General features: G+C 45.6%; 1 protein-coding gene across 2 annotated transcripts in view; it reads right to left on the bottom strand.

The window, feature by feature from the left end:
• UNC5B (unc-5 netrin receptor B) overlaps nucleotides 1-26,370 on the bottom strand; it is a 155,518-nt gene that overhangs the window by 36,994 nt on the left and 92,154 nt on the right. For both annotated transcript variants that reach the window (XM_081913081.1, XM_081913080.1), the window contains exon 2: nucleotides 6,759-6,980. In XM_081913081.1, coding sequence (XP_081769207.1) covers nucleotides 6,759-6,980 — 222 coding nt within the window. The remainder of the gene's footprint in view (nucleotides 1-6,758; nucleotides 6,981-26,370) is intronic.

Here is a 26,370-nt window from a genome sequence, read left to right as displayed (position 1 = left end):
ATTACCTGTAGTGTTCATAAGCTGAAGGGTGACCATGCTTCAATTGTTATATCCACAGACAATGTTTGTTTACCACAAACCCTTTCTGGTGCTCTTCCCTGGTTTTCTCACCAAAGAATATTGCAAATTGTAGCCTGCATGCATTAGTCTGTTCAGAGATCACTGAACACTCCTCACTGAATTCCCCGGGAAGAGGGCATGTTTGTTATAGCCTGGTGCTGCTACTGAGAATCAACTTCTGGAGATCTCGACCCTCTTCCCAGAATTCTCTTGAAAGACAAGATTGCTCATTAAACCCGTTTAAATCTGCAGGATATAGTCACAGTGTTCTCTCATTCTCTTCCTAGACTCAGCAAGTAGCCCAAGTCCCAGCTTTTGGAAGAAAGTACTTGGGAAGCCGGGACGCGGGTGGCGCTGTGGGTTAAACCACAGAGCCTAGGACTTGCCAATCAGAAGGTCGGCGGTTCGAATCCCCGCAACAGGGTGAGCTCCCGCTGCTCAGTCCTAGCTCCTGCCAACCTAGCAGTCTGAAAGCACGTCAAAGTGCAAGTAGATAAATAGGTACCGCTCCGGCAGGAAGGTAAACGGCATTTCTGTGTGCTGCTCTGGTTCGCCAGAAGCGGCTTAGTCATGCTGGCCACATGACCCAGAAGCTGTACGCCGGCTCCCTCGGTCAGTAAAGCGAGATGAGCGTCGCAACCCAGAGTCGGCCACGACTGGACCTAATGGTCAGGGGTCCCTTTACCTTTTACTTGGGAAGCCTGGGTTCAAATCCCCATTCAGTCATGAAGTTCACTGGGTGATGTGGCACCAGTCACTATAGGGTTGTTGTGAGGATAAAATGGGAGTGGGGAAACCATGTATGTCATCTTGGAGGAACAGCCGGGCACAAATGTAATGAATGATGGAGGGGGAAACAGATTTATGGGCAGGGATAGAGGCAGGCAGGCATGTGATAGGAAGTGGATCCTCAGAGGAAGCAAATAATAGCTGAGAATGAGAGCAGCATGGGAAAGATACAGATAATTGTCACTCATCTAGGCCATCCACTGCCAGTCCTGCAGCTTATATGTCTCCCACATTGTTTTTTGACCTCTCTGGGATGCAAGCCTGGGCAGTGCATATGGATGTCCTGGGCTGCCCGAACGACAAGACCTTGTTGTTATGGTCCAAAGGAAAGCAGAGCGATACGTGTGGCACCAACTTGGCTGTAGGAGTTGCCAGAAGGAGGCATACAAAGTGCCGTCCAACCATCTTAGGGATGCCACCAGCTCTGCAACAGGAGATTGGCAAATGGGTCAGTTTCAGCTGATCTCTGACAAGAACACACTCTTGTGTGCTATTTGTACTAATAACGCATGCGTTTTTATTCATGCTTTGTCCTGGTAGATGCATTTCTGTACACATTGCTTGGCTGGAGAAGTGTGTTGCAAAATTTTGAGAAGTGTGCATTTCGAAGAAGGGTAGCAGCATTTCAGTCTGAGTAATGTTTGGGAAACAGCAAGTTATGCAGGTTCACCTATAAATGCGAACGGAATTTAAATTCCCCTCCTTCACTATCTACAACCCGAGGACAAGACTTACTTTTTTTTTTTGACAATTAAGTGCTTCTTGAATTCTGAATGTAAAGTAGAAATGGTATGATTGTGTGTGTAGCTCCCTACACCAAGTCCTTTGAGAAGGATGGAATGGTAGTCAGTTAAAATATTTAAGAAATATTAATTCCTCCAACTTTCTCCTTTGCTGTGCAGTGCCTGTGGATCACATCCTAACATGTCTCGCTCCTTTCGCTGGTGTGATGGTAGCGCAGGCGGGATGTCAGGAATGTGTGGCAAGTGGTCTCCTGGGACATTAAAGCCTCTTGCCCGCCTGTTGCAAATCCATTTGCTATTCATGCTGGCAACCTCAATCCTAATTAAATAATTTAGCCCTCGAAGGCATTTAATGTGGACTTTTTGCGTGAGTTCAACAGTGCAGCACGGACTTGTTTAATGGAAGCTTTAATTACAGTTATATATTCATTTAAAATTGTTTTACAAAGAGAGATTGCACTGAGCAAATGGGAGAGGGAGAGAGAGAGAGAAAGAGAGGAAAAGAAATATTTTCTGGCTTTTAATAATATACCGTATTTTTCGTCCCATAGGACGCTCCGTCCCATAGGACGCACCTAGTTTTTTGGGGGGGAAATAAAGGAAATTTCCCCCCTTTATTCCCCCCCCAACCAGGTCGGGGAAACCGAACCAGGTCGAGGAACAGCGGGATGGCGGCGCTGCGCCTCCTTGCTATCCCCCAAGCTTGTGGGGCTGGCCGATGTCTGTCCCGCGGGCGGGGTGCTCTGCTTCAGGGCGCCCCTCACGCTGGGTGGCAGGCTGCTATCCGCAGCGTGGGGAGCCCTGTGGGAGTTCCTGCCTAGGCTGCGGATGTGTTCCCGAAGCGCCGGGTGCTCTGCTTTCAGGGCGCCCGACGCTCCGGGAAGCAGGCTGCTATCCGTAGCATAGACAGCCCTGCGGGACCTCCCGCAGGGCTGCCTAGGCTGCGGGTGTCTTCCTGAAGCCTGGAGAGCGAGAGGGGTCGGTGCACACATAGCAGACCAGTTTGTTTGATGCTTGCATAAACTTAAAAATAAAAATGATGGCAGCTGATGTATCAATGAAGGAGGATGCCTGATACTGAGTCTGAATGTTGCTACATCTAGCTCAGTGATGTCCACATTGACCAGCAGGATTCTTGTATGGTCTCCACTGCTGAGCGACAGCACCTCCCAAACAAAAGGGTTGGGGAGCAGGAGTGAGGAAAAACAGGAAGGCACCACAAGGATGAAGGATCATGTAATGGAATTAACTACACCTCTCTGAAATTACCAAGATAGCCACACCTGTTTAATCAAGCTTGTCCCCGTGCACAGCCCTGGCAAGGATGCACACTCAGCAGGATCAGACATTTACCAATAAGTGCAACCAGCCACCCTCACAGTCTCCTCCGCAAGTTGGCTGTTGGTACTTGTTTGCCAGTTCCAAAATGGATCTTATCTAGGGCAACAGGGCAGATTATATTTGCATCTTCAGCACAGCACCCAAGTTCCATTGCTGATTAGTAATGGGGGTGGGGGGGGAAGCAGCTAAATGTGAAGCTGACTGTGTAGATAGGTGATATGTCAAAAGCCGTCCTGCATTTCTAAGGGTGCAGGGATTGCTCATTGCTCACAGAAACTATCCTTTGGCCAGAAAACATAGGCTGTGAAATCAGCCCTCAGAGATGATTTCATGAGATTTGAATTATGGTGGTGCAGGTCACACACTTTTCTGAACTGGTCATAAGTTGACTCTGTTTCTGACGTGTGTAAATTCAGTGCTTGGCCACAACGAACTGATCAGGCCTAGCTTGTCAAAGTGTCATCAGTACCCACACTAAGCACCTCAGAAGATTTACCATGTGCTATTACACTGCTGAAGCAATTAGCATACTAAGGAGCTTTTCTTACATTCTAAAGGAGCAGAAAATGCCCTCAGGTGGAAACCATACAATGAGCGACCTTGTAATGAGTTCTTGGAGTGAAACTGACAAGAGTAGTTTTAATGGGCAGAAGTTATAATGCTATTTATAAGTAGTTGGCACTGTATTAAAATCCATCTCAGATTATGCCACCCATTTAGCTACCTCTGTTGTTTAGAATATTTCCTCACTTAAAAAAATGACCCAAACCCTAAAGACCTCATCTGGACCATTTTGTTTACAGGTCTGGCCCTTCTACTAGTGACTCCCTTTTCACAATGGCTCTCGAAGACTCTTCATCCATGACTGAGGAAAATCTAGAGAAGTGCTCTAAGCAGAACATGACTTAGGATCAAGCTGGGCTGAATATTCCCCTCTTTTGTGGAACCACTTGTCCTTCACAAGAATGGGGGGGGGGGCATATTAAGCAACTGTAAGACAGGGTTGGGGAGAGAGAGGCAGGTGAATGTTAAGATATTTTCAGACCTGTTTTTAAACATGAGATGGCTGAGGGGTTATCAGCTGAAGTGGTGACAAGTGTTTTTTATTGTAAGAGAAAAGGCGGAGATTTTTGAAAGCTAAGATTAAATATTACTTAACATTTGCTCCACCCCCTGAAGTCAGAGAAAAATAGTACTTCAGCCCTGGATCGGTATGGAACAAGTACTTAAACTGAGGCCTACCAGAATCTTTCACATCTGCCTAACCATGCCTAGTTTGCCTGTGTGGGAAGAGAGAGAGAGACAGAAAGAGACAGAGAGAAAGAAAGAAAGAAAGAAAGAAAGAAAGAAAGAAAGAAAGAAAGAAAGAAAGAAAGAAAGAAAGAAAGAAAGAAAGAGAGAGAGAAAGAGAGATCTCTCTCTAGATTTTAGTATGCTAGAATTAATCAGAAAAGTTGGTATGAACATATAGACAATACAGGATCCCTTACTGTATTTCAAAAGGTATAAGAACATAAGACTGACAATCCTGGATCAGATCAAAGGCCCACCTCATCCCATCATGTTTCTGGCAGTGGAAAGTCAGGTCCCTCTGGGAATCCCACAAGCAAGTTACAGGGACAGTCAGTGCTAGTTTGGGGGCAAGACAATTCCATGCACATGTAGCCCATTTCCAGGGTTGTGCTAGGATTCCATGACTTAAATCATGAAGCTTGGTACTGGGACATTGCCTGATGAGCTTGTTTCAAACAAGACTAAGACACAATTTCTCATGGCACTGATCAGGTGTGGGCACAATACCCTTGAACTGAATTTGAACCAGTGCGAGTTATCTGAGGATCTGTCTGTCACAAAGCCAAGGAGACCCAGTTCTATGAAGTTCAATCGCAACAAGGCTTCTAACGTCCTGAGGCAACAATCTATAAATCATTCACTTTGGTGGGCTAGCCCCATTCAAGTTCACAACAGAAGGCTGCTGGAGGATGGCTGTAAAATCCTTGAAAATCCCCCAACAGCATCTCAGCATAAAACTGAACTTTCAGTCTGGATTCTTGTGGGGAACCTACTAACCTCTTGCCACGGTAAAAATTGACTATGCTTCCCTACTGCTTGCTTTCTTGTTCTTAGCAAGTTTCTGATCCATGACAGAATTTTACCAACCCTCACTTTTAAGATTATGTGATTTTCTTAAGAACCTCTTGTGAAACACTTTACTGGAAAATCTAATGAAAATATGCCTAAACAGTTGTTATTAAATACTAGCATGAATTTGCACATTAAGAGTGGGACTTTGTTTCTTCCACCACAGACGTGTTGATACAATTCGCCCTAATAGGATGTTGAAATTAATTACACCGTGATTCAGTGTTATCAAGGGCTTATCTAAACAATCGGGTGTAGTACATTACTACTACTCTGGCTTGCAGACATTTTACCTCCAGGAAAACCTTTCTATATTAGTCTGCTTTCAGAGAACCATGTGAACTGCAGACAATTCTGGGGGTTCCCTTTAGAGAAAGAGCTGGCCAGGCCAGCTCATGAGCTGAGTGCGTCCCCTAGAACAGTATCTCTCAAACTTTTCAGACCTGGGACCCACCTTTAACCACAACAAACAATTGCATATCCATCTGGGTCTATGTCTACCTCTATCTCTCATTCCACATATTTCAATGGTGGTAGAGTTGCTCTGTGGTTTAACCCACAATGCCACCCGCCACAGAGCCTAGGGCTTGCCGATCAGAAGGTTGGTGGTTCAAATTCCCGAGATGGGGTGAGCTCCTGTTGCTCAGTCCCAGCTCCTGCCAACCTAGAAGTTTGAAAGCATGTCAAGTGCAAGTAGATAAATAGGTACCGCTGTGGTGGGAAGGTAAACAGAGTTTCCGTGTGCTGCTCTGGTTCGCCAGAAGCGGCTTAACCATGCTGGCCACATGACCTGGAAGCTGTATGCCGGCTCCCTTGGCCAGTAAAGCGAGATGAGCGCCGCAATCCTAGAGTCGTTAGCGACTGGACCTAATGGTCAGGGGTTCCTTTACCTTTACCTTTAGAGTTGCTCTGCTTTTGTGCTGTTCTACTTTAGATCAGGCTATGACCCAAAGGCAGGTCTTGACCCACCAGCTGAAACACACCCAACATTATCAGGTGGCTGCTCATTTCAGGGGGCAACACTGGTGCACAAGCTGATTGTCAGAAAGGCTTGGCCACTGTGTCTGGTCTCCTCACTGAGAAACCACTGCTAAGCTTTCATAGAGACAGGAGTTTGGAGAGAGAGAGAGAAATCACTTGCTTTGGCCCAGTGCTCTTCCTCTGACCAAGCGTCCCAAAACTGCTCTCAATGAGAGACAGGCTAGGAGAACTTTTGTCAGTTTTAATTCTCAGCTATCAAAAGAAGGCAAGTCAACGTATTTAAATATATATATATTATATAACAGATGGGGACGTGCTCTGCGGCATATGCCTCAATGGAGAAACAAAAATCTAAGATATAAAATATCATGCTTGATGGGTAGAAAAGAAGAGTAGAGCTGACACATAGAGCTGGCCCAAGATATTTTGGTGTCTGAGATGAAGGTATCTTTCTTCAGTACTGGCAATGGAACAGTCCTCTCCTCTGCACCTGAAGGCAGAAGGCTAACCTAGGGGGCTAATTTAGGCTGGCTTATGGTGTAGGCAGGCCCTGTGGCAAATACAGTTCTGTCCTCTAACTTCCTCACTGCCACTCCCTGATCTCCAAAATGTGCTGTCTGAGGCAGCTGCCTAACTGTACCTAGTGGTAGGTCTAGTCCCAGGTGGGCCTGAGAGATGGTTCGATCCTCTAATCCTTCTCACCTGTGATTTCGTCCAAGCTCTCTGTGGTGATGTGATCGTTCTGGTTCACCCACTCGCCGTTGCACTTGAAGTAAATCTGGGTGGCAGGGTTGGCTCTGCAGATCAGTTCCACTGGCTTGTTCTTCACAATGTAGGCATCTTGTGGCTCCAGTAGGAAATGGGGAAGGGACTCTGCAGGGGCTGATGGGAAGGAATCTGGAAGCACCTCTCCATACTCAATCCCTGCATTGAAAGATGAGAAATGTGAGAAATTTAGCTCCACATGCTTCAAGCAGCAATGCAGACCTCATAACCCGACATCAGTTCTTGGCTTTGAAAGAACGGTGTCTGATGGACAACAACCTGAATTTCATAACTTTTTGACTCCTTGTCAGTTGCAGCTTCCTTTATTCTTACCCCCACTTCGTAACTTAATATATTTGCATAGTCATTGGTCCAATTCAGATATATATACCATGGTTTGCAAGTATGGACTGTAGTCACTACTGTTTCCTGGTTTGGGATTCTTTCATTAAGGCACTCAAGGGAAAAGAAAGGGAGGACAGAGAGTGGAAACACAACTATTGTTCTCAGTGCAATGCTGCATGGTTTATTGGGTCAAGAATATCATTGCTGAACCAGGTCATTGTCACTTCCTTTCTCTTGGGACACCAATCCTTAACAGAGATGCAAGCACGGAAGCATACTTCTTAGTGGGACAATTTCTACAGAACCAGCAAAGCGTACTATTTGAAGACCCATTTACATATGCTTGCTCATAACTAAATCCCATGGACTTCAATATAGGTTACTCATGGGCAAGTCATGAAAGCTACTATAACACTGTGGGAAAGAGATAGAATCTGGAAGTCTCTGGTTCTGCCATGGACCATATAGATGGCTTCAGACAAGACACTATTGCTCAGCCACCTTCCTCCTCCAATCAACAGTATGGAGATACCACCTTGCAGGATTAATGAGCTATAAAGTATTTGGATGCCCTAAAGCACAGGTGGACAATCCAGAGCTATGGGGGTCAACTTTATTTTAGGTAGCCCCCGATGCCCTTCTGAATCTTCCCTGGTAACTGGTTAAAGAACAGAAAACATAAAGTAGGGGTAAATGGACAGTTCTCAGAAAGAATGAGATCTTCAACAAAAGAAAAAGTTGCCTGCCCCTTTCCATACAGATGCTAAACATATTACTGCCAAGTGGAGGTAGGATTGCATACTTCATGTGTTACAGCCACATGGCAGGGATCTTGAATGCACTCCAGGCACTTAGCAATACAGTGAGAGTTGCATGAGAAAACTGGAGCCAGACTGGCAGGCCCTGGGAGACACAGGACACCCCGGTCTGGGTGCTTCGCTCCTGGCTTTGAGCCCTGAGGAGATATATGTACTCAGACTCTTGGGAAAGGGCAGCTGCATACACAGAAGAGAGTATGTAGGGGGAGATACATAATGTGTTTTCTGTTGGGGGAAATACTCCAGGGGATATTCCTCTGAGATGGGCAGCCCTGAAGGATGAAGAGTGGGGAAAAGCCTCTTAAGTATAGAATATAGGACAGAATATAAGTAATAAGCATTTCATATTCAGAGAACATTCTCCACTAGGCTGTAGCAATTTTGAAAGGGATTACAACACAGATCAACCCTGCCTGCCAACTGCACCATCTCTCTCTCTCTCTCTCTCTCTCTCTCTCTCTCTCTCTCTCTCTCTCTCTCACACACACACACACACACACACACACACACGGTAGGCACTGTGTGCTGCTATTAAACCCTCTGAGTACTGGCAGAGCTAAGGCAAGCATGGTGTTCCTATGATGTTTCATGGTTCAAGCATGCTTGTGTCCAGCCTGCTTGGCACTGCCAAGGGTCTTCCTGGGCACTGCAGGTTAAAGACCAAAAGTAAACAAACAGTTGCAACAAAGCAAACATCTAGGATTGAAAGATACCAGGCAAATCTAGGCAGTCTTGGGGATGAGCTTCCAAGTTACACAGAAGAAATGAGTTACAGATAGGTAGCCGTGTTGGTCTGCCATAGTCAAAGCAAAAAAAATTTCTTCCAGTAGCACCTTAAAGACCAACTAAGTTAGTTCTTGGTATGAGCTTTCGTGTGCATGCACACTTCTTCGGATACACTGAAACAGAAGTTTCCAGACCCTTCTATATAGTGAGAAGGTGGGGAGGGGTATTACTCAGAAGGGTGGTGGGAATGGGTGATGGGCAGATAGCTGTGATGAGGTCTTGGATGATATATTGCCCTCAGCTGCTGGGTCATGCCACACAATTGAGCTGCACAATCATTCACACACACACACACACACACACACACACACACACACACCTCTCTTTTTAAAAGGGGGGTTTATTTATTAAGTAAAGAAAGAAGAGAAAGTCAGAAAGGCAAGAATGGAAGAAAGAGAGCAGGAGAGAAGGAGAAGGAAGATGGGCATATATTGTAATAGCTGGAAAGTGGATCCCATGGTACAGATTGAACTTGTGAGGTTGGACTGAAGGGAAATGCATTGGTAGTAGGGTTGCCATATTTTGAAGAGCAAAAAAGAGGACACATTTGCCAACTTCTGCTTTTAACTATGGATCGCTATGACGACTCTTGTTTTACATACCCATGAAAAAGAGGACCTGCCCTGGAAAAGAGGACACATGGCAACCCTACAACCCAAACTAAGTACCAGCCAATCTTGAGTTTGCCCACAAACCACCAGGGCCTGCCATTTTGAGTCCTTTAGAAAACAAACCCCGAAGGGAAATAATGATTAGGCCCAAGGAAGCCAGATGCCAGAGATGTATCCTGAGGGGGGGGGGGGAAATCAGCCTGTGAAAATACACACACACAAACACACAAACACACACACAAGGCTGGCCATTTAAAATCCATTTAGGAAAATTGACTTTCCATTTCCATTTTAACACAGCACTAGGGAAAGCAGTAGGACATTTGTCATAATCCATTAACTGCTCTTTTGGAAACAACGAATTAAACTCCAGGCTAATCTCTCTTTCTCTCTCATGCTCCCTGGTTTCTTTGCTGCTGCTGCTGCTGCTGCTGCCAGGCATCCCCTTCCTAATTTCATTTGCAGGTCTGTAATTTTCTCAGCACCCGACCAATTGCACAGGGATGCAGAGTGTAATTAGGGCACACAATGTCCTCCTGGCGAGCCCTTGTGAGCCTTTGCACAGCTGCAGCCCAAAGCAGCTCGCTGGGTACCCAGGAGCACCCCAGAGCGGAACGGAGGAGGCAGGAAGTTTCAGGGCAGGCAAGATGATGGTTTTGTGATGAATGGGCATTTCTGGAGCTAAAATTGAAAAAGGCTCCAGTCCAAGATGATCATTTGGAATAAAATGCCCTACAGTGTAGGTCCCATAGCTTAAAGACAGCCGAGTGGTGATTACAGATTGTTCTCTCTGACCGCCTGTTGTTTGAGCTTTGAATAAAAACCATTCACACACACAAACAAAAACAAAAACAACCCCCAAAACAGAAGAGAATGCCCTTAGCAGAGAAAATAGCTAGCATTCAAGTTTGACGAAAGCCAGGATCATCAGAATTCTCTGGTCCAATGAGAACAAGCATTTGGAGATGGGAAAGACACGTTAGATTTGAAGGTTTTGTTATAAATAAGGTGCCCCCCCCCAAAAAAATGCTTGTGAATATTCTGGGACAATTTGGGCTCAAAGCAGCCTGTACTGCCATATCTCAAATATTTCCGAAGATATCATTAGCCAGGACCAAAATTAAGCATCATGCTTTTAAAAAAGATGGGGCAACTTGAATGATTTTTCTAAATCAAAACCATTTTGTCAATCAATTGTCTTATGCTTTTGAACCCAGCAAACAGGCAGCTAAGAAATAATGCACCTGGTTGATCAACAGAACAACCTTCTAGAACACCTCAGATGTTTTTTGCAGCAGATGCTGCAACCACAACAATCTAATAGCTGTATTTGGCAATTCGGCCTCAGACAATAAAATGGAACCAGATGGTGACGCAAATCCCAGGGTCTGGTCTGAAGTCATGGGAGTCTACTACCTTGCTGAAGCTAAGCAGGTCCAGGTCTGGTTAGGTCCTGGATGGGAGCCACATGTACACCACCTTGGGGACCATGGTGGATGAAAGGCAGGATAAAATACAATAATAAATAAATGTCCTAAAAGTGGAAAAAGCGGTTGTGGTCATCAAAGCAAGGGAACTCCATAAGTGACTCTTGGCATATGTGGTTCCAGACACGCCACAGGCACCTATCAGGAAGTGGTGGTTGTGGGAAAAAGTCTCAGGGCCAACCCCAGAGGTTGGTAACATACCTAAGCCTATGCGCCATCTCCCTGACTGCACCACGGAAACACAGATAAGGCCCATAAATATTGATTGCTCTCCACTCTGCCTCTCCTTCATCTGCCTGAGGAAAAAGGCATTTATGCTCTATGCCTGAGCTGCAGGCTGTTTTTATGACTTTGTTTTACAGCTATAATGCCACGATCATTTATAAAGCAGGTTTGTATATAAAGAATGTAAACATTAGAAATCCATTAGTCTCTTAAAGTGCGTCTGGCAAAGTTCTTCTCCCCCAAGTCACTCCTCTCCCTCCGCCCCTTTGGTAATCTCCACGTCCTCTCTCAGGCTGGGCTGAGGGGAATTTCAAAAGATTACAAGTACTTAAAGATATATTATCCCTGGCCAGGGTTGTAACACAGGCCTGAAGCTACCAATTAAGTTTTCTCGTTGCTGTTTGCTTGTGCTGATGTGTTTCTGTTGCTGGAGTTTTTATGTTGTTGCTGGCATGTGTGTGTGTGTGTGTGTGTGTGCACACATAGCATCCGATTTAAACCCCAGGATAGAGGACTAACCTCACAGCACTTTGCAAAGGAAAAATGCCCGCACCTCTGCCATGGAAGAGACATCTGGAAGGAGAGCACAATTCATCTTCCAGCTCCTGACATTCCTTCATTGTCAGCCTCTAACTCAGGGCACCTGAGCTCATGCTGAAAGATGCCCCTCAGCTAAAGGGATGTTCCTTATTCCTGAACATGACAGCTCCATCGGACATAATGGATGCCCCGTATTTCAGAAGCGCCTTGCTCAATACGTGGCACTTCGCAGAGCAAACTCTTTGCTGCTTTTCTCAGTGTTAGAGGCTGTATTGGTCCCAGAGAACAAGGCTCACAGAGCCTGGAATGTCAGGATGTGTCAGGATGGCGCTGGGGGCTGCTATCGAAAACAGCAGCAACACCTCCCCACCCCATGTTAACATCTGGGTTACTCAATGCATGTTGCAACATCGTTGCGCTGTAAATTTCCCTGTGTCTGTATCAGGCAATCAATGAAGTGCAGACAACGCTTGCAACATTGCAATGTCATGACCCTAGATGTTATGGGGCTGAGGAGAAGGAACCGCGGGGCTGCTGGTTAGGACAGCACCCCCCACAACTTCTGTAATCTCTAGTTCTTGCCTGAGGTGGCACATTTCACTTAAAGCGTTCAAAATGTTTGCATGAAACATTGGAGTTACAATGAATTCACACTTTGTGCCCTCCAGATATTGTGGAACACAGAATCCCCATCAAGCAGGACCAGTGGGCAGGGATGACGGAAGCCTGGGTAAGGTTGACTTAGATGCTCAGATTGTGGGAGGGGAAGAGGGAAAGTTTGATACTGCACTGCTAGACAGATGAAGTTTGAAAGAGAAGAATCCTACATTTACTACTATTTATAAAACATATAAGGTTGAACTTTTATTACAACAGGGTGCTACAGAACTGTAAGAACATAGAGCAAGTCAGACACTCCTCACCTTTGCACTAACTAATGTTTAAAATGCAAGGTCTGGAACCATAAAAAGAAGTGCATTTAATTAGTCTGGGTTTCTTGCAGCTTCATAAAGGTAAAGGTAAAGGTACCCCTGCCCGTACGGGCCAGTCTTGACAGACTCTGGGGTTGTGCGCCCATCTCACTTAAGAGGCCAGGGGCCAGCGCTGTTCGGAGACACTTCCGGGTCACGTGGCCAGTGTGACATCGCTGCTCTGGCGAGCCAGAGCTGCACACGGAAACGCCGTTTACCTTCCCGCTGGTAAGCGGTCCCTATTTATCTACTTGCACCCGGAGGTGCTTTCGAACTGCTAGGTTGGCAGGCGCTGGGACCGAGCAGCGGGAGCGCACCCCGCAGCAGGGATTCGAACCGCCGACCTTTCGATCAGCAAGTCCTAGCTTCATAGCACCTCACTATTTTGGGACACTTGATCTGCCAATGCTATCATGAATGTCCACAGGACAACACCCCAGGTTAGTATGCACTACTCAAAAGCCTGCTTTCCCCCAGCAAAATAGTTTAAGACTACTGGGTAACTGCCCACACTCTGTTTTATAGGTATAATAATGATAGGCTTAATCTGCTTTGGCACTGACAAGGTATTTTTTAAAAAATGTATACAAACTCAACTACTCTAGATTTCTGGATGTCTAAATTCTTTTTTTATTAGGGAGCAATCACTTCTACACTAGGTAGAGAATCATGAAAGGCTTAAAAATTAACCAAGAAATTCCTTCTATAGACAATGGATGTTTCACTCTATGGATGTTTCACTCTAGGCTTCTCTTTGGCTAATTGTCTTTTCTAAATGTCAGTAATTACTATGAATTCTTTCATTGGCTAAGGAAATCAGCCCTGAGTGGTCACTGGAAGGACAGATTGTGAAGCTGAGGCTCCAGTACTTTGGCCACCTCATGAGAAGAGAAGACTCCCTGGAAAATACCCTGATGTTGGGAAAGATGGAGGGCACAAGGAGAAGGGGACAACAGAGGACGAGATGGTTGGATAGTGTTCTCGAAGCTACCAGCATGAGTTTGACCAAACTGTGAGAGGCAGTAGAAGACAGGAGTGCCTGGCGTGCTCTGGCCCATGGGGTCACGAAGAGTCGGACACAACTAAATGACTAAACAACAACAACACACGGAAAGGAAGGAGCAAACTGCTTTCTCACAAACAAATGAGCAGAACAGTGACTCCATATTTTGCCACATATATTGGGTTCTACAAGGGCTAAATGCTTCCAAAAGAGAGAAAGAAAACTGGTAATCTAGAGACTATAGTTTATGGTGTTTGTGTGAGCTGTTCCTTCTTGCACCTTTTCCTTGACACTCATGAATACTCTCCTGAGACCTGTGGAAGAGAGGAGGTCCATTTGCAAACAAGAGTTTATTCACATAGCTATCAGGGAAAAAATGTAGAATTTTCCTTAAATAATTTTATCTCCAAGTCCTGACTCGCCTTCAGAATGTGAAAGCTTCCTGCATGTTGATGCTACCCCACAAAAGGAATAAAACTAGCACACACTGCCATGTAATATGGCTGCAGAAAATCACTTGAAATAGCCTGCTCACTTGTTTCGCCTAGCAGGAAAAGAAAAAAGAAGTAGGTGACAGACTGCTCCACTTTTGCACAAGGCAATAAGAACAGCCTCCTGCGGGGGTATGTCAAACGCTCACTATTAATCTAAAAGAAATCAAGGCCATTTTCTTTAGCCAACTAGACACTTGCTGCTTCTTTGCTGATTGGAATTAAGGCTATCTGGTCATCAGAAGTTGGGGTTCTGTGCTCTCTCTCTCTCTCTCTTGAATGGAGAAAATCACAGATGAGTCAGAGCTTAATTTGGAGAAAATTGTGGGCTTGTGGGTTCATTCCCAATTATGGTTTTCCTTCCCCCTTGGTGATCTGGATCCTTCTCTTAACATTTCTATCTGTTCAAAACTCCATTTGGACCACAGGAAGAGAGAGCAAGCTCCTAAATAGGGATTGATGAGAATCTAGCATGGTTCCCCGGAATGCATGGCATGGACTCTTGAGATAAGGCATCATTTCTGCTCTGGAATGAGCACCAGTCTTCTAAAGTGAGAACATAAAAGAGGATCAGACTTACTTATGGAGGACAAGGCTATCAATGTCTACTAACCATGGCATTTAGGTTGGAAATCACATGCCTATGTTACACTAGTTGCTGGAACTCACAAGTGCCGAGAGCGACGTTGCACTGAGGTTGTGCTTTGGGGCTTCCTATAGGTATCTGTGAGAACAGGAGGCTGTACCAAATGGGTCTTTCTTTGGGCTGGCTCAGGAGGGCTCTTCTCATGTGCCAATGCTATTAGCCCTTCATGGCCTTGCTCAGTTCATAGTAAAGCTATTAAAAATCACTGCCAAACAGGGCAGTCAGCTCCCCAGGCTTTTTCGTTTAAAAACATGCCCCTGTTAAAACAAAATAATAATTGGCTCAAGACCTTAAGCTGACCAAAGGTTATTGAGGAGGCAGCAATGGTTGCCTTTTTTCTTCAAAAAAAAACACCAAAACAAACAACTAAAATACTAAATACTGCCTGGTCCAATAATGCTGTGTAAAACAGATGAAGCACTAGATGGATAATAGAACTGACAACGGGGGCAAGGGGGGAAATTGCCTCTGCCTTGCAGGTTATGCAAGCTGGTGTTAAGTGAATCACGGGCGGGGGGAGAGAAAGAGATGTTGGGCTGGAGAACGAAGGATGTTTGGGGGGGGAGAGGTGGGGGAAGTAACACGCAGAGCACATTTATCATAAGTAATCAAAACAGTCTTTCAGACCCCTCGTTCCCAACCCTTGCTCATTCCAGCCAGCCTGACCACCCACCGCATGGGAAACCTCTTGCATTTTCTCCACTCAGCTGATGCTCTCAGTGGGGGGAAAACCCCATTTATTATTTTGGAGTTGGGGGGGAGAAAGGGTTGCAATGCACACAAAACAGCCTCTTTCTCTTTCACACAAGTTGCATTGTAGGCAAAGGGATTGATGGTCTTGGCTTTTCTTCATGGGGGTGGGGGGAGGAAAAGCAAGAAGCAATCTCTGTTAAGGGGGCCTTGCATGAAGGAAAAAATAAAACAAAATCCGGCATCAAACAAAAGCTGATGGTGTTTTTTTGGGGGGGGCGGGAAGCAGTTGTCACAGTGGGCAACCCCTTATGAAGAGATGGAATCCGTCTCTCCCACCAGCAGCAGATAGTTTATGGATCCCATTCAACAACCTGTTATTTTCAGCTGGTTTAGCGGGGAACATACCATTGGCCCATGCCTTTTAAAATACATTGGAAGTAGCACGAAGGAGAAGAGAGATTGTCAGAAGGAGTGGGGGAAAGGATGGCAAAAGGAAAACAAAACAAAAAGCAGAGCAGGTGCAGGGCACCCAGACCACACCTGCACAGCTTGCAACCTAACAAGTCAAAGTGAGCCTCTTAGTCACGTTTGCCCATGGCCCTACAAAGCCCTTGCCTGCTACCTGCTGGGAACTACAAAAGCAGGGATGTGGTCAAGTTCCTAGTCCGGCACAAGGCATAGCTGGTGGGTTGTGAGTTGGGTAGGCCTGGTCTGAAAATACTGCACAGAGCAGAATCTGCAGTGCAGTGTTGGGGAAGTGCAGAAATTTCTCATGAGAAAAAGCTTTAAGGAATGCAGCAACAGTGAAAATATATTGGGGGGGGGGGAGGGAGATGTAGTCTGCAATATAATCAATTGCAATTTCAACCTGAATTCATCCAAAGGATCGTCCTTTTAATCTTTCCATGAATCCGGCCCCCACCAAGTTCTCTTTGTCCCTCGACCAATGTGTGCACAGACACACATACATATACGCACTGAGATATACATTCACACAAACACACAGAGGGCTAGAATGCTGCCCTCCTGCTTGCGTTGTTCTCTTTGTGCTCTATTCCATGGCAATTGAGGTTGCAAAGAACATGCTTGGAGAATGAGAGAGATTCTGATACACACACATGTGCGCGTGCCAATCACTCCCTGTGCTTTTTCAGACGCACACCATAAAACTATTTGAGGTGACACACACTATCAAGTATTGTAGACCACAGAGGGATGCGCTCATTCAGAGCACTTCTGTCCTGATCTGAAGAAGTCACCGCGACAGTCTGTAATTTCAGTCAGATAACCAAGAAAGTAATGTCTGCCTTGTCATCGTTCAGCCCTTGGAACTCTCTCTCTCTCCCCCCCCCTCTCTCTCTCAATCTCTCTCTCCCTCTCTGTCTCCCCACACCCTCAAAATGGTGTAACTGCATGAACACAAAAATATGTACCGAATCAAAGACATCAAGAATGAAGGGCAAAGTCCTGCAAGGACACAAGCCTGTGGCAGTCAGGGAAGCTGATTGTGGGTCACTTCATGACAGTGCAGTTCTGGGAGAATAAAAACACATCCTCACCTCTATCAGGGCAATCCTGTGTTCTCAGGCCTAACTTTAAGTTTTGTTTATTTACTTGATAAGTCACTGTGCCTCCAAACATTTTATTTTTTTCCTGTTTCATAAAATCTATACACTACTTGATTGTAAAAAAATTTCCTCAAAGCAGTTTACAACGCCCCCTAATAAAATCAAAGGGGGGGGGAATCACAGCCATACTTTGAAACATGCAAAAGCTAAAATACTAAAGCAGATTAAAATTACCTTAATTTTTTAAGCATCTGGGGACAGTTGGTACAGCAGGAGGCTCTTGTTCTTTGGGTCTTGGGTTTGAGTCCCATGTTGGGCAAAAGATTCCTGCATTGCAGGGGGTTGGTCTAGATCAGGCATCCGGAACCTTTGGCCCTCCAGATGTTTTGGACTACAATTCCCATCATCCCTGACCACTGGTCCTGTTAGCTAGGGATCATGGGAGTTGTAGACCAAAACATCTGGAGGGCCACAGGTTGGGGGTGCCTGGTCTAGATCAGTGTTTTCCAAACTTGGGTCTCCAGCTGTGTTTGGACTAGAACTCCCATCATCCCTAGCTAACAGGACCCAGAGGTCAGGGACGATGGGAAGCGTAGTCCAAAAAACCCAGTGTGGGAAACTTGGGATGGACCTAGTGATGGACCTTGGGATATCTTCCAACTCTACAATTCTAAGTTTCTATAGGAAGGCTTGTCTAAACAATAATGTTTTAGTAGGCACCAAAAAGAGTACTGTGAAGCTGGCCTGCTTGATCTCAATAGGCAGGGGGTTCCAAAGTGCAGGTGCTACCACACAATGAGACACAGAGCAGGTAGTCTGTGTCACCTGTAGAAGTGCCAGTTCCACCCGCGTGCATAGTGGACGCATGTGGGTTAAAGCAATCTCATAGGTAAACTGCTTCCAAGTTGCTGAGGGCTTTATATGCTAATAATAACACCTTTAATTTGACCCAGTAGCCAGTTGGCAACCAGTGTAGTTCTCTGAGCACAGGTGCTACACTCCTGTCAGCAATCGTGCTGCAGCATTCTTGTGTTCCTATGCGATCCTTGGACCTCTTTCCCTCCACTACAGTGGTACCTCAGGTTATGTACTTAATTCGTTTGGGAGGTCCATTCTTAAACTGAAACTGTTCTTAACCTGAAGCACCACTTTAGCTAATGGGGCCTCCTGCTGCTGCCGCGCCACCGGAGCACGATTTCTGTTCTCATCCTGAAGCAAAGTTCTTAACCCGAGGTACTATTTCTGGATTAGCGGAGTCTGTAACCTGAAGTGTCTGTAACCTGAGGTACCACTGTACTCACTTGCCCTGCTTCCTGCCTGCCTGCCTGGAATTTGTCTTTGAATTCTGACAATGCCTCCTGCTTGCCCGGATGAAAGTTAGAGAGAAGAGTGCATGAGTCTTTATAGTCACCTTTATAGAGACTAAAGGTGACATTTATATTTGTTGCCCACCCCTTTTAGCCTCTAGCCACACCCAGCCCTCAGAAAATTGCCCCCAGGTAGCTCTGCTGGTGGCACTCATCCATTTGCTGGAGAGATAAATGGACTTCCCTAGCAAGACAACAACTTATAGGGTTAGCTAATGAACGCTAAATGCCGAATAGCGGTCTAAGCAGAAATGAAAGCGCCGTGTGTGAACAACCTCCGACTCGAAGCAAATGCGGAGTTTAGAAGGAAAGACAAGTGGCACCAGGTTCCTACCCTATTTGAACTCGGTGGGATTTTCCTACTTAAATCCCGAGTGCAAGAACACAGCAGATCTATTTCTCAGCAACTGTCAGAAAAAAGACCCCGACACCACAGCCATGGGCCCCCTCTTCTCATTGTGCCGAAATAAAGCAACACCATGTGCTAGGGTTAATAACTTGAGTTTCCAAGATAATAAACCGTTCCGCTGAGTCAAAAGAAATTGTTCCCTCTCCTTGTCTTCCTTCAGGACTAGAACAATGACTGCCTAACATGACTAGGGCTTAATAATGTATAGGACTTAATAATGCACGACTCGGCAGACACCCTGCGATCGCGCTATTGAGCTCGTTTTCAGGCATCACTAGAAAGTGGATTCATGTGGCTTCCTATCTCCCAACTTTGAAAAGCCGCGGAAAAAGGGAGAAGTCTCTCTTTTTTTTAACCTTTGCTTGAATTTTTGGCATCATTTCTTTGCAGATAAATAACGGGTTTAGGAGGGGAGAGGTGATAAAATAAAAATAAAAAAGAACAGAAAGTTATATTCTTCTTCCCCAACTCACCAAATCTTTCCACACTGGCTTGCTCTCATCACAAGCACAGCTATTGAGCGAAAGCTAAACGATGACAAAGGCCCTCTGTAGTTGTGAAGTGCTGATTGTTTTGCCCTACACTGTGTTTTTGCATGGCTAGCATCCATGGGTCAGGGCCTCCATCCCCCTTTCGCCTGGCCCTATTCAGCACACGGGACAATTCCCTCAGCAAGGGGTGTCACAGAAAAGAAAAGAGAGAGATAGAGAAAGCGGGGCATCTCCTTCAGGGCTGCTCTGAGGGGTGGAGAAAGGAAATGAAAGAGAGAGAGAGAGAGAGAGAGAGAGAGAGAGAGAGAGAGAGAGAGAGAGTGCAACAGATGAGAAGCAGGGAGCCAGGATGAGGGAAGGAGAAAGTAGCTCAATACACGACACATATCAAAAGACAACACAGCTCAGAGCTTTCTTCTACTTCTGGTGATTTGGGAGCTTTCTCTGTGATGACACGCCTCTTCTTGCCTCACCAACATGTTCAGCAACCAGCTCTAAAGGACAAAAAGTGCAACACTCCCTTCCGCCAGGTTACCTCCTCTGCACACTCCCATGCTTTCCCCTTTTTGCAATGGTTTCGACTTCACCATCACCCTGGTGCCACCATGAGCTTTCCAGGATGGGATGGAGAAACGCCACGCCACCAGACACAATGCACTGCAAAACCAATACCAGACTGAGATGGAGCAAGAAGCGGTCTTGAGAAATAGTCCTGTCTCCGGTCTTCCCAGAATCAGTTTCTTAAGGTACCTACCCTTTGCGAAAGAAAGAAACTGGGAGCGCTGGAGGAAGGCTAACAAGTGCTTTTGCCCAGAACTGGGCAATGAGCTTTGCGTATTATGCAAGTCACTTGCTAATAATGCAGACTGGGCACATTCATTGTTGCGCTGCCTCCCAGTTACTTTGTGTCTGCCCTTGGCAACCACCTCAAAAAGTTGGAGAAGGGTTCAGAGGAAGCATCTCATTCACCTGCCTAGTGGCTGCTGCCAGGATCTGCTTAGGCATTCTTCTCTGACAACAGTGAAGTGTTGGGGGGAGAGATGCAGCCAGACGATGTGTCCCATTGTCTCTGATGCGGTTGCTCCTGTATCACATGGGTATATACCCAATTAATGGGCAACTAGCAGTTACATGCGTGTGTGCTCAGAGGCAGGAGCAGGCTTGTTTTGACAGGGCACAACACAGCTTTCACATTTTTGCTCCTATCTCCAAATCTGCAAGAGCTTTTATTTTAAGTGCATACTGAGACTCTGGGCCAGATAGCGTCCCAGATAGGCGGAACAACGCAAGCAAAATGTGGTGATTTGGGTCACATGGCAACCCTAGACATGAGCCCCCTTTCAGCAGATAACAAAGCAGTTAGTAATATAGTCACATAACAAGGAAGTTCGACTTAAATTTTTTTGTTGCGGTCAAGTCCACTGTAGAGTTTACTTCTCCTTGACTTGGTCCCCTCTAAGCAGCATGTTATGGAGCTAATCACTTCTGTGCCATCACTCTCTCAGCAGTTTGTGAAAGATGCCCTAGGTTTCCAGTAATACCTAGGACTCTCAAGACAATATAAATCTCAGAGAAAGATTGCAGCTCAGTGGGAGAGCATCTGCTTTGCTTGCAGAAGGACCCAGGCTTGGTCCTCAGCATCTCTAGGCACAGCTGGAAGACACTCCTGAATAAAATTCTGGGAAGTTGCTGCCAGGTACTGTAGACCAGCCTTTCCCAAACTTGGGTCTCCAGCTGTCTTTGGACTACAACTCCCATCATCCCTAGCTGGCAGGACAAGTGGTCATGGATGATGGGAATTGTAGTCCAAAAAACAGCTGGAGACCCCAAGTTTGGGAAACCCTGGTGTAGATTATACTGAGCCAGATGGCCTGACTGCATATAAGGCAAACCCCTTTGTTCCTATGATCAAGCTGTCATAAATGGGAGGCCGTGTCCTACATTCTTTTTCTGTTAGCTCTTTTCTTTTTGTTACAGCGTCTTGCTAACGAAGGACAGCTACAGAAGACAATGTTGCTAGGTCAGAAATCCATTCCTTAGCAGGATGGGCAGGACAGAAAGGGAACTAAAAGAAGGGAAAGCCACTCTTTCTCCTCCCCACCCCACCCTCTTCCAGAGAGTCGCTTTTTCTCTCAGACTTGAAGCAGGAAAATGGTTAGTGCACAGCATATTTGATGGGATGCATTATTACACATTTTAATCTGATGTTCTTGATCCGGATTACCCACAACATCTGTTTCCCAGTGACTTATTTGCAGATGTCTGCAGCTAGCTCTCTCGACTTGTAAAAGACGGAAGACGTAGAATGTAACAATGGGATAGAATGGATTTTTTTTAAAAAGAAGAACCCGACGACAACAACAACAACAACACTGTTTAAAAATAAAGGCACCGACGTAAATTTCTTCTCACTCAAATCCTTGGCCTATCTGTGGTACTATATTTATAGTAACTGTCACCTAGCCACAAGCCATATATCTGCAGAAGAGGTATTAAAAATCCCCTCTCCTGCAATTGTTTCCCATCAGAATGTCAGAGCATTAGTAACCAAAAGACTGGGAGTATTAGTAAGCATTAGAGACCAAGATGGGTGCTGGGGAGAATAAACAACATTCACTCCTCCATTCCTATGTACACAGCTTACATATACAAAGTATCCACAGATCACATCCGTACCACACACTTAAACACACATTTAAAGCACTAGGCTTTGCTCAAAGAATCCTGAGAACCACAGCCTATTCCTCACAGAGCTATAGTTCCCAACACCCTTAACAGTTCCCATATTTCCTGGCATGGGGGTGGAGAGCCAAGTGCTTTAAATGTGTGTTTAAATGTGCTGGAAATGTATTGTGTGGATGTGACCACAGAGAGAGCTGGGGTTCTGAGATTGCACCTAGCAGTCAAGGTAGGATGGAATTGCAGATTATAAACACACACATGTCATTTTCACTGGCAAGTGTAAAAATTCTGTTTAATTTACCCCATGTTCAGGTGCCATTATGATTTGCATTTGCTCACTCCTTTCAGTGGCAGCAGAAACATTCACCAGAATGCTGCTTTTTACAAAGGGGAAGGATTGGCAGAGCAGCTCCTTATTCCATCTAGCAGGCTTCCTGCTAAGGCCTTACATGCACCAAACTCGTAAGTTTGGGTTTGTGTGCCATGCTGGGGTCAGGGCATCATTCCCTCTATACCAGCAACTCGAAACCTGCTCAGATATTATAAAGGCACAGGCAAAAGGGGAGCCCAACTGAGCTGGTACTCTGGGGTAATATCTAAAGTGACATAATTTCAGGCTTGGGGGATCTCACCATGTTGATGTTACAGGGAAATGGTGTGGAAAGCAGAAGCCGGAGCTGGGCATTCCAACTGGAACTTGAAACCACCAAGTAGAAACTGCCATTTGCCCCAAGAACAGGAGTGTGAGACCTATTGCTCCCTGGGCATGTTATGTGTGGATGCAACTGATGTTTGAAAACATGTGTCCCAAGGGGGTGCATTGCTTCCAAGAGCCAGGGTTGGCTGCAGCTTCCTGCCATGCTTGCTGCTGTATATTGTGTGAATTGGCCCCATAAGCATCATCCTGGGGGTGGCAGGCACCTCAGAAGGCATTCCCCCCCCCCACAGTGCATGCAGGAGGAAAGTCTGCAGCACAACTCTCACCTGTTCCCCTACGCTTCCTCTCGAAGAAACATATAAACAGGCTCATTTGTGGATGAGTGCCTGCTGCCATACGTTTCACAGCTCGAGCAAATTATAGTGGGGAAACCACCCATTTCATGTCCCCTGCCTTCTCCGAGCTAAGCCATTGCCTCCGAGGGAGACAGAGACAGATAGAGCCACCACCATCATAACACAAAGAGACACTTTGCTGTGGAAAATAAAGGCACACTGTTCAGTGGGATTTGGGTTACAGGTCCAGATTAGCAGCATGGACTCAATACCAAAAGGGAAGCCGCAGGGAGTCAAAGGAAGTAGGAACTGGAGTCTTTTGTATGCATGTTTTGGGATGTTGCTTCAGACAACAGAGCCAAGGAATCCCCATCAGGACCAGACCACACCCACAACTCTGCCGGTGTTCTCCAGGCTCCAGTTTTTCCCCATGGAGTTGCACACAACAAAACTGTGAGGTGGGAAGCGCATGTGTATTGCTAAAACAAACTCTGCCATATGAAAAAAATGGAATTTCCAAGAGCATAAAAGCACAGGCTTGTCATGCAAACTTTCCAAGGGTATCCTGCTTCCACACTGGGATAACGTACACCTGTTTCTTCATGCCAGCATGAACTCTGTCTGCTGACTACACTGTCTGCTGTTGCTTTGTGGAGGCTAGGGATTGAGCATATATTTTATGCACTCAAAGCCAAATCTATCAAATCTGCAGGTTTCTGAAGCAATATGCAAACTGAAAATGGCTGTTCTTCGAACTTCACACTGATCTGAATTTAGCAACCGCTTTGGATTTCTCTTTCTTTCTTTCTTTTTTACAGGGATGCAGTGTATAACTTTTATAAAAGAGATAATAGTTAAATACACAGTGTTTACCAAAATGAATATATCAGAGGAAAGTATGCACAAAAATGAAACTGCATGCAAAAATGTGTTTATTAGGCGGAACTTACGCTAAAATGCTGAGGAATTTTCATGATGATTTTAAAACAAGCAAATAAATGAACGACTGCAAATTGCTGCAAAATGTAGAGAACTGAATTTATGACTACCTTTCCCCATTTCCCCCCACTCCATATTACCCCTCATAGCTTTCCTTCCTTTGGGGGGTTTCAAATGTGTGTGTTTTCTCCGACATTTGAAATTGCACAGAGGGAGAAAACCCAAGCGGGTGATTTGGAGCATGGGAAACAGGGCACCTGTTTCCTCACTTCCAATCTCCCTTGCTAGAAGCAGCTTTTTCCTCTTCGACAATGGCCATTTAGCTACCAGTAGATGCATTTGTGCAGTGTGGGATTCAGAAACCGAATACAAACCAAAGTGATCCTAACTACGGTTGCCACATGCCGAAGGAAGAGGAACAGCCTGGTGCCTTTAATAGAAGCCTGACGTGCCGGAATTAGTAAGTGCAGCTTTTTTTCTTTCCATGGCACAAACCTGCTGTTTGTTGCAGTTACTAAAGCAGGAAGCTGAGAAGTCCCCAGCTTTGACATATTTGCTTTTGGTGCTCCCCACTCCACCCAGCGCTGGAAATCCAGAGCGCAAGTTCCCAGCCTCCATGCGGAGCAAGGCTGATATTGCCTACAGGTCTGATTTTAGGACCCCCTCTCTGCATTAAAGCCCCCTGCCTCCCATCATCTTCAGATTGTGTTAGGAACAGTAGCTAATTAATGCAGGCATCCCCATTCATCCCTCACCTTCCTCACAGGGGTGTTTTGAGGCTTAATTAATGTTTGTTCAGTGCTTTGAAATCCTCAGATGAAAGGCCTTATAGAATTGCAAAGTGGTGTTGTTAGACTCTGCTAACCCGCAATGTTCCCTGCCCCGTAGGCAACACCTATTATGATGCCATCCTGCTGAGACATGGCAGCGTGAAGTGGCTCCTGGGAAATTTTCTGAAGCTGAGCCCACGGCTGCTGGGAGATTTTATTTTTCAAACACACACAGAGGGAAGAGAGAGAATGCATATGTGTATATACATGCCAATAGGCAGCATATATAAAATGTTTATGGACCTTTTCCTTGTTTATCGGTAAAAGTTGTTGTTTTTTTAATCGTATCCATACTTTGGAAACCCTGAATGCAAAACTGAGCTGTGTGAAGGTGCCTGCATGCCATACAATGGGAGTGTTTGAGAGAGAATGTGTGTGCGCAAAAGCAAGGAGGCAATGCGTGTGGCATTTGGAAGATAAAGAAATTATTTCTTTAAGAAGAAATTGGAACTTTTAGGATAGGATGCCAACTCTACAAACATTTTAAGAGAGCAAGACTGTTGCACACTTATTCACATCCCCTGCCCCACTAAAGGGGCAACTTGGCTTGGTTGTAAACTAAAGGGTGGAAATCAAAACTCAGCATGGTGGCATTCTTTTTTGTGCTTTTTGGCTGGGCACGGCCTCATCAAACTGACCATTGCTGGGCTGCATCTTTCAGCTTCCATCTGTCTCATGCTGTTGCCTTAAGGGTGACTGCGAACTGTATCTATGCAACTCAAACTCGGAAGATGCAGGCAGATATTTATGTGCTTCTCAAAAGCAACTTGCCAGGAGGCCTTAAGTTGCTGTTGTTGAAACTGAAAGAAGAGAATTGGTCAAGGAATTGAGCTCTGGGAGTTGCAAGCAGACCACTACCTTGCATAGACTTGCAAAGCCCCATGCGTCAGTTTTGCCCAAAGTTGCAAAATCTCCCAAAAATTTTTTTTTACCTCTTTTTAAAGGAATTTCACCAAAATATACACTTCCGACATGGGTTGCCATACATCCAGATTTTCCTGGACAGTTCAGCACTTCCACTCGGACACTGTTTCTGACCGCCAAATCCCAGCAATGTCCGGGAAATTCTGGACGTATGGCAACCCTACCTGCCATCATGTCTGATTCCTGCAACAACTGTGTACAGTGGTACCTCAGGTTAAGTACTTAATTCATTCCAGAGGTCCGTACTTAACCTGAAACTGTTCTTAACCTGAAGTACCACTATAGCTAATGGGGACTCCTGCTGCTGCCATTCCACCAGAGCACGATTTCTGTTCTCATCGTGAAGCAAAGTTCTTAACCTGAAGCACTATTTCTGGGTTAGCGGAGTCTGAAACCTGAAGCATATGTAACCTGAAGCGTATGTGACCCGAGGTACCACTGTACTTCAGATTGTCGTCTGTAAGGAAACCCCAATGTATAAGCTTTGGGTGACTGGGTCACCCAGTTGTATGTGCGCCTTGATTGCACAGAGCCACTGCATGCAATCATGAAATAGCTGCCCTTTTACAGACTACTGCAGAGGAGCAGCTGTGACATTGGGGGTGAGGCTGTCAGCCCTGCTCCTGCCCTACACATGAGTAACACATGCCTCAGGCTCGAGAGACTTGAAGCCAGAAAGTGTTTGCAGTTATTGGTAGCGTAAACGTGAGCTGAGTATGCTTTAACATCA

This window comes from Podarcis melisellensis (assembly GCF_964234715.1).
Source record: "Podarcis melisellensis genome assembly, chromosome: 5".
Classification (NCBI taxonomy): Eukaryota; Metazoa; Chordata; class Lepidosauria; order Squamata; family Lacertidae; genus Podarcis; species Podarcis melisellensis.
The sequence above is the reverse complement of the archived record's forward strand: the minus strand, read 5'-3'. Positions and strand labels throughout refer to the sequence as shown.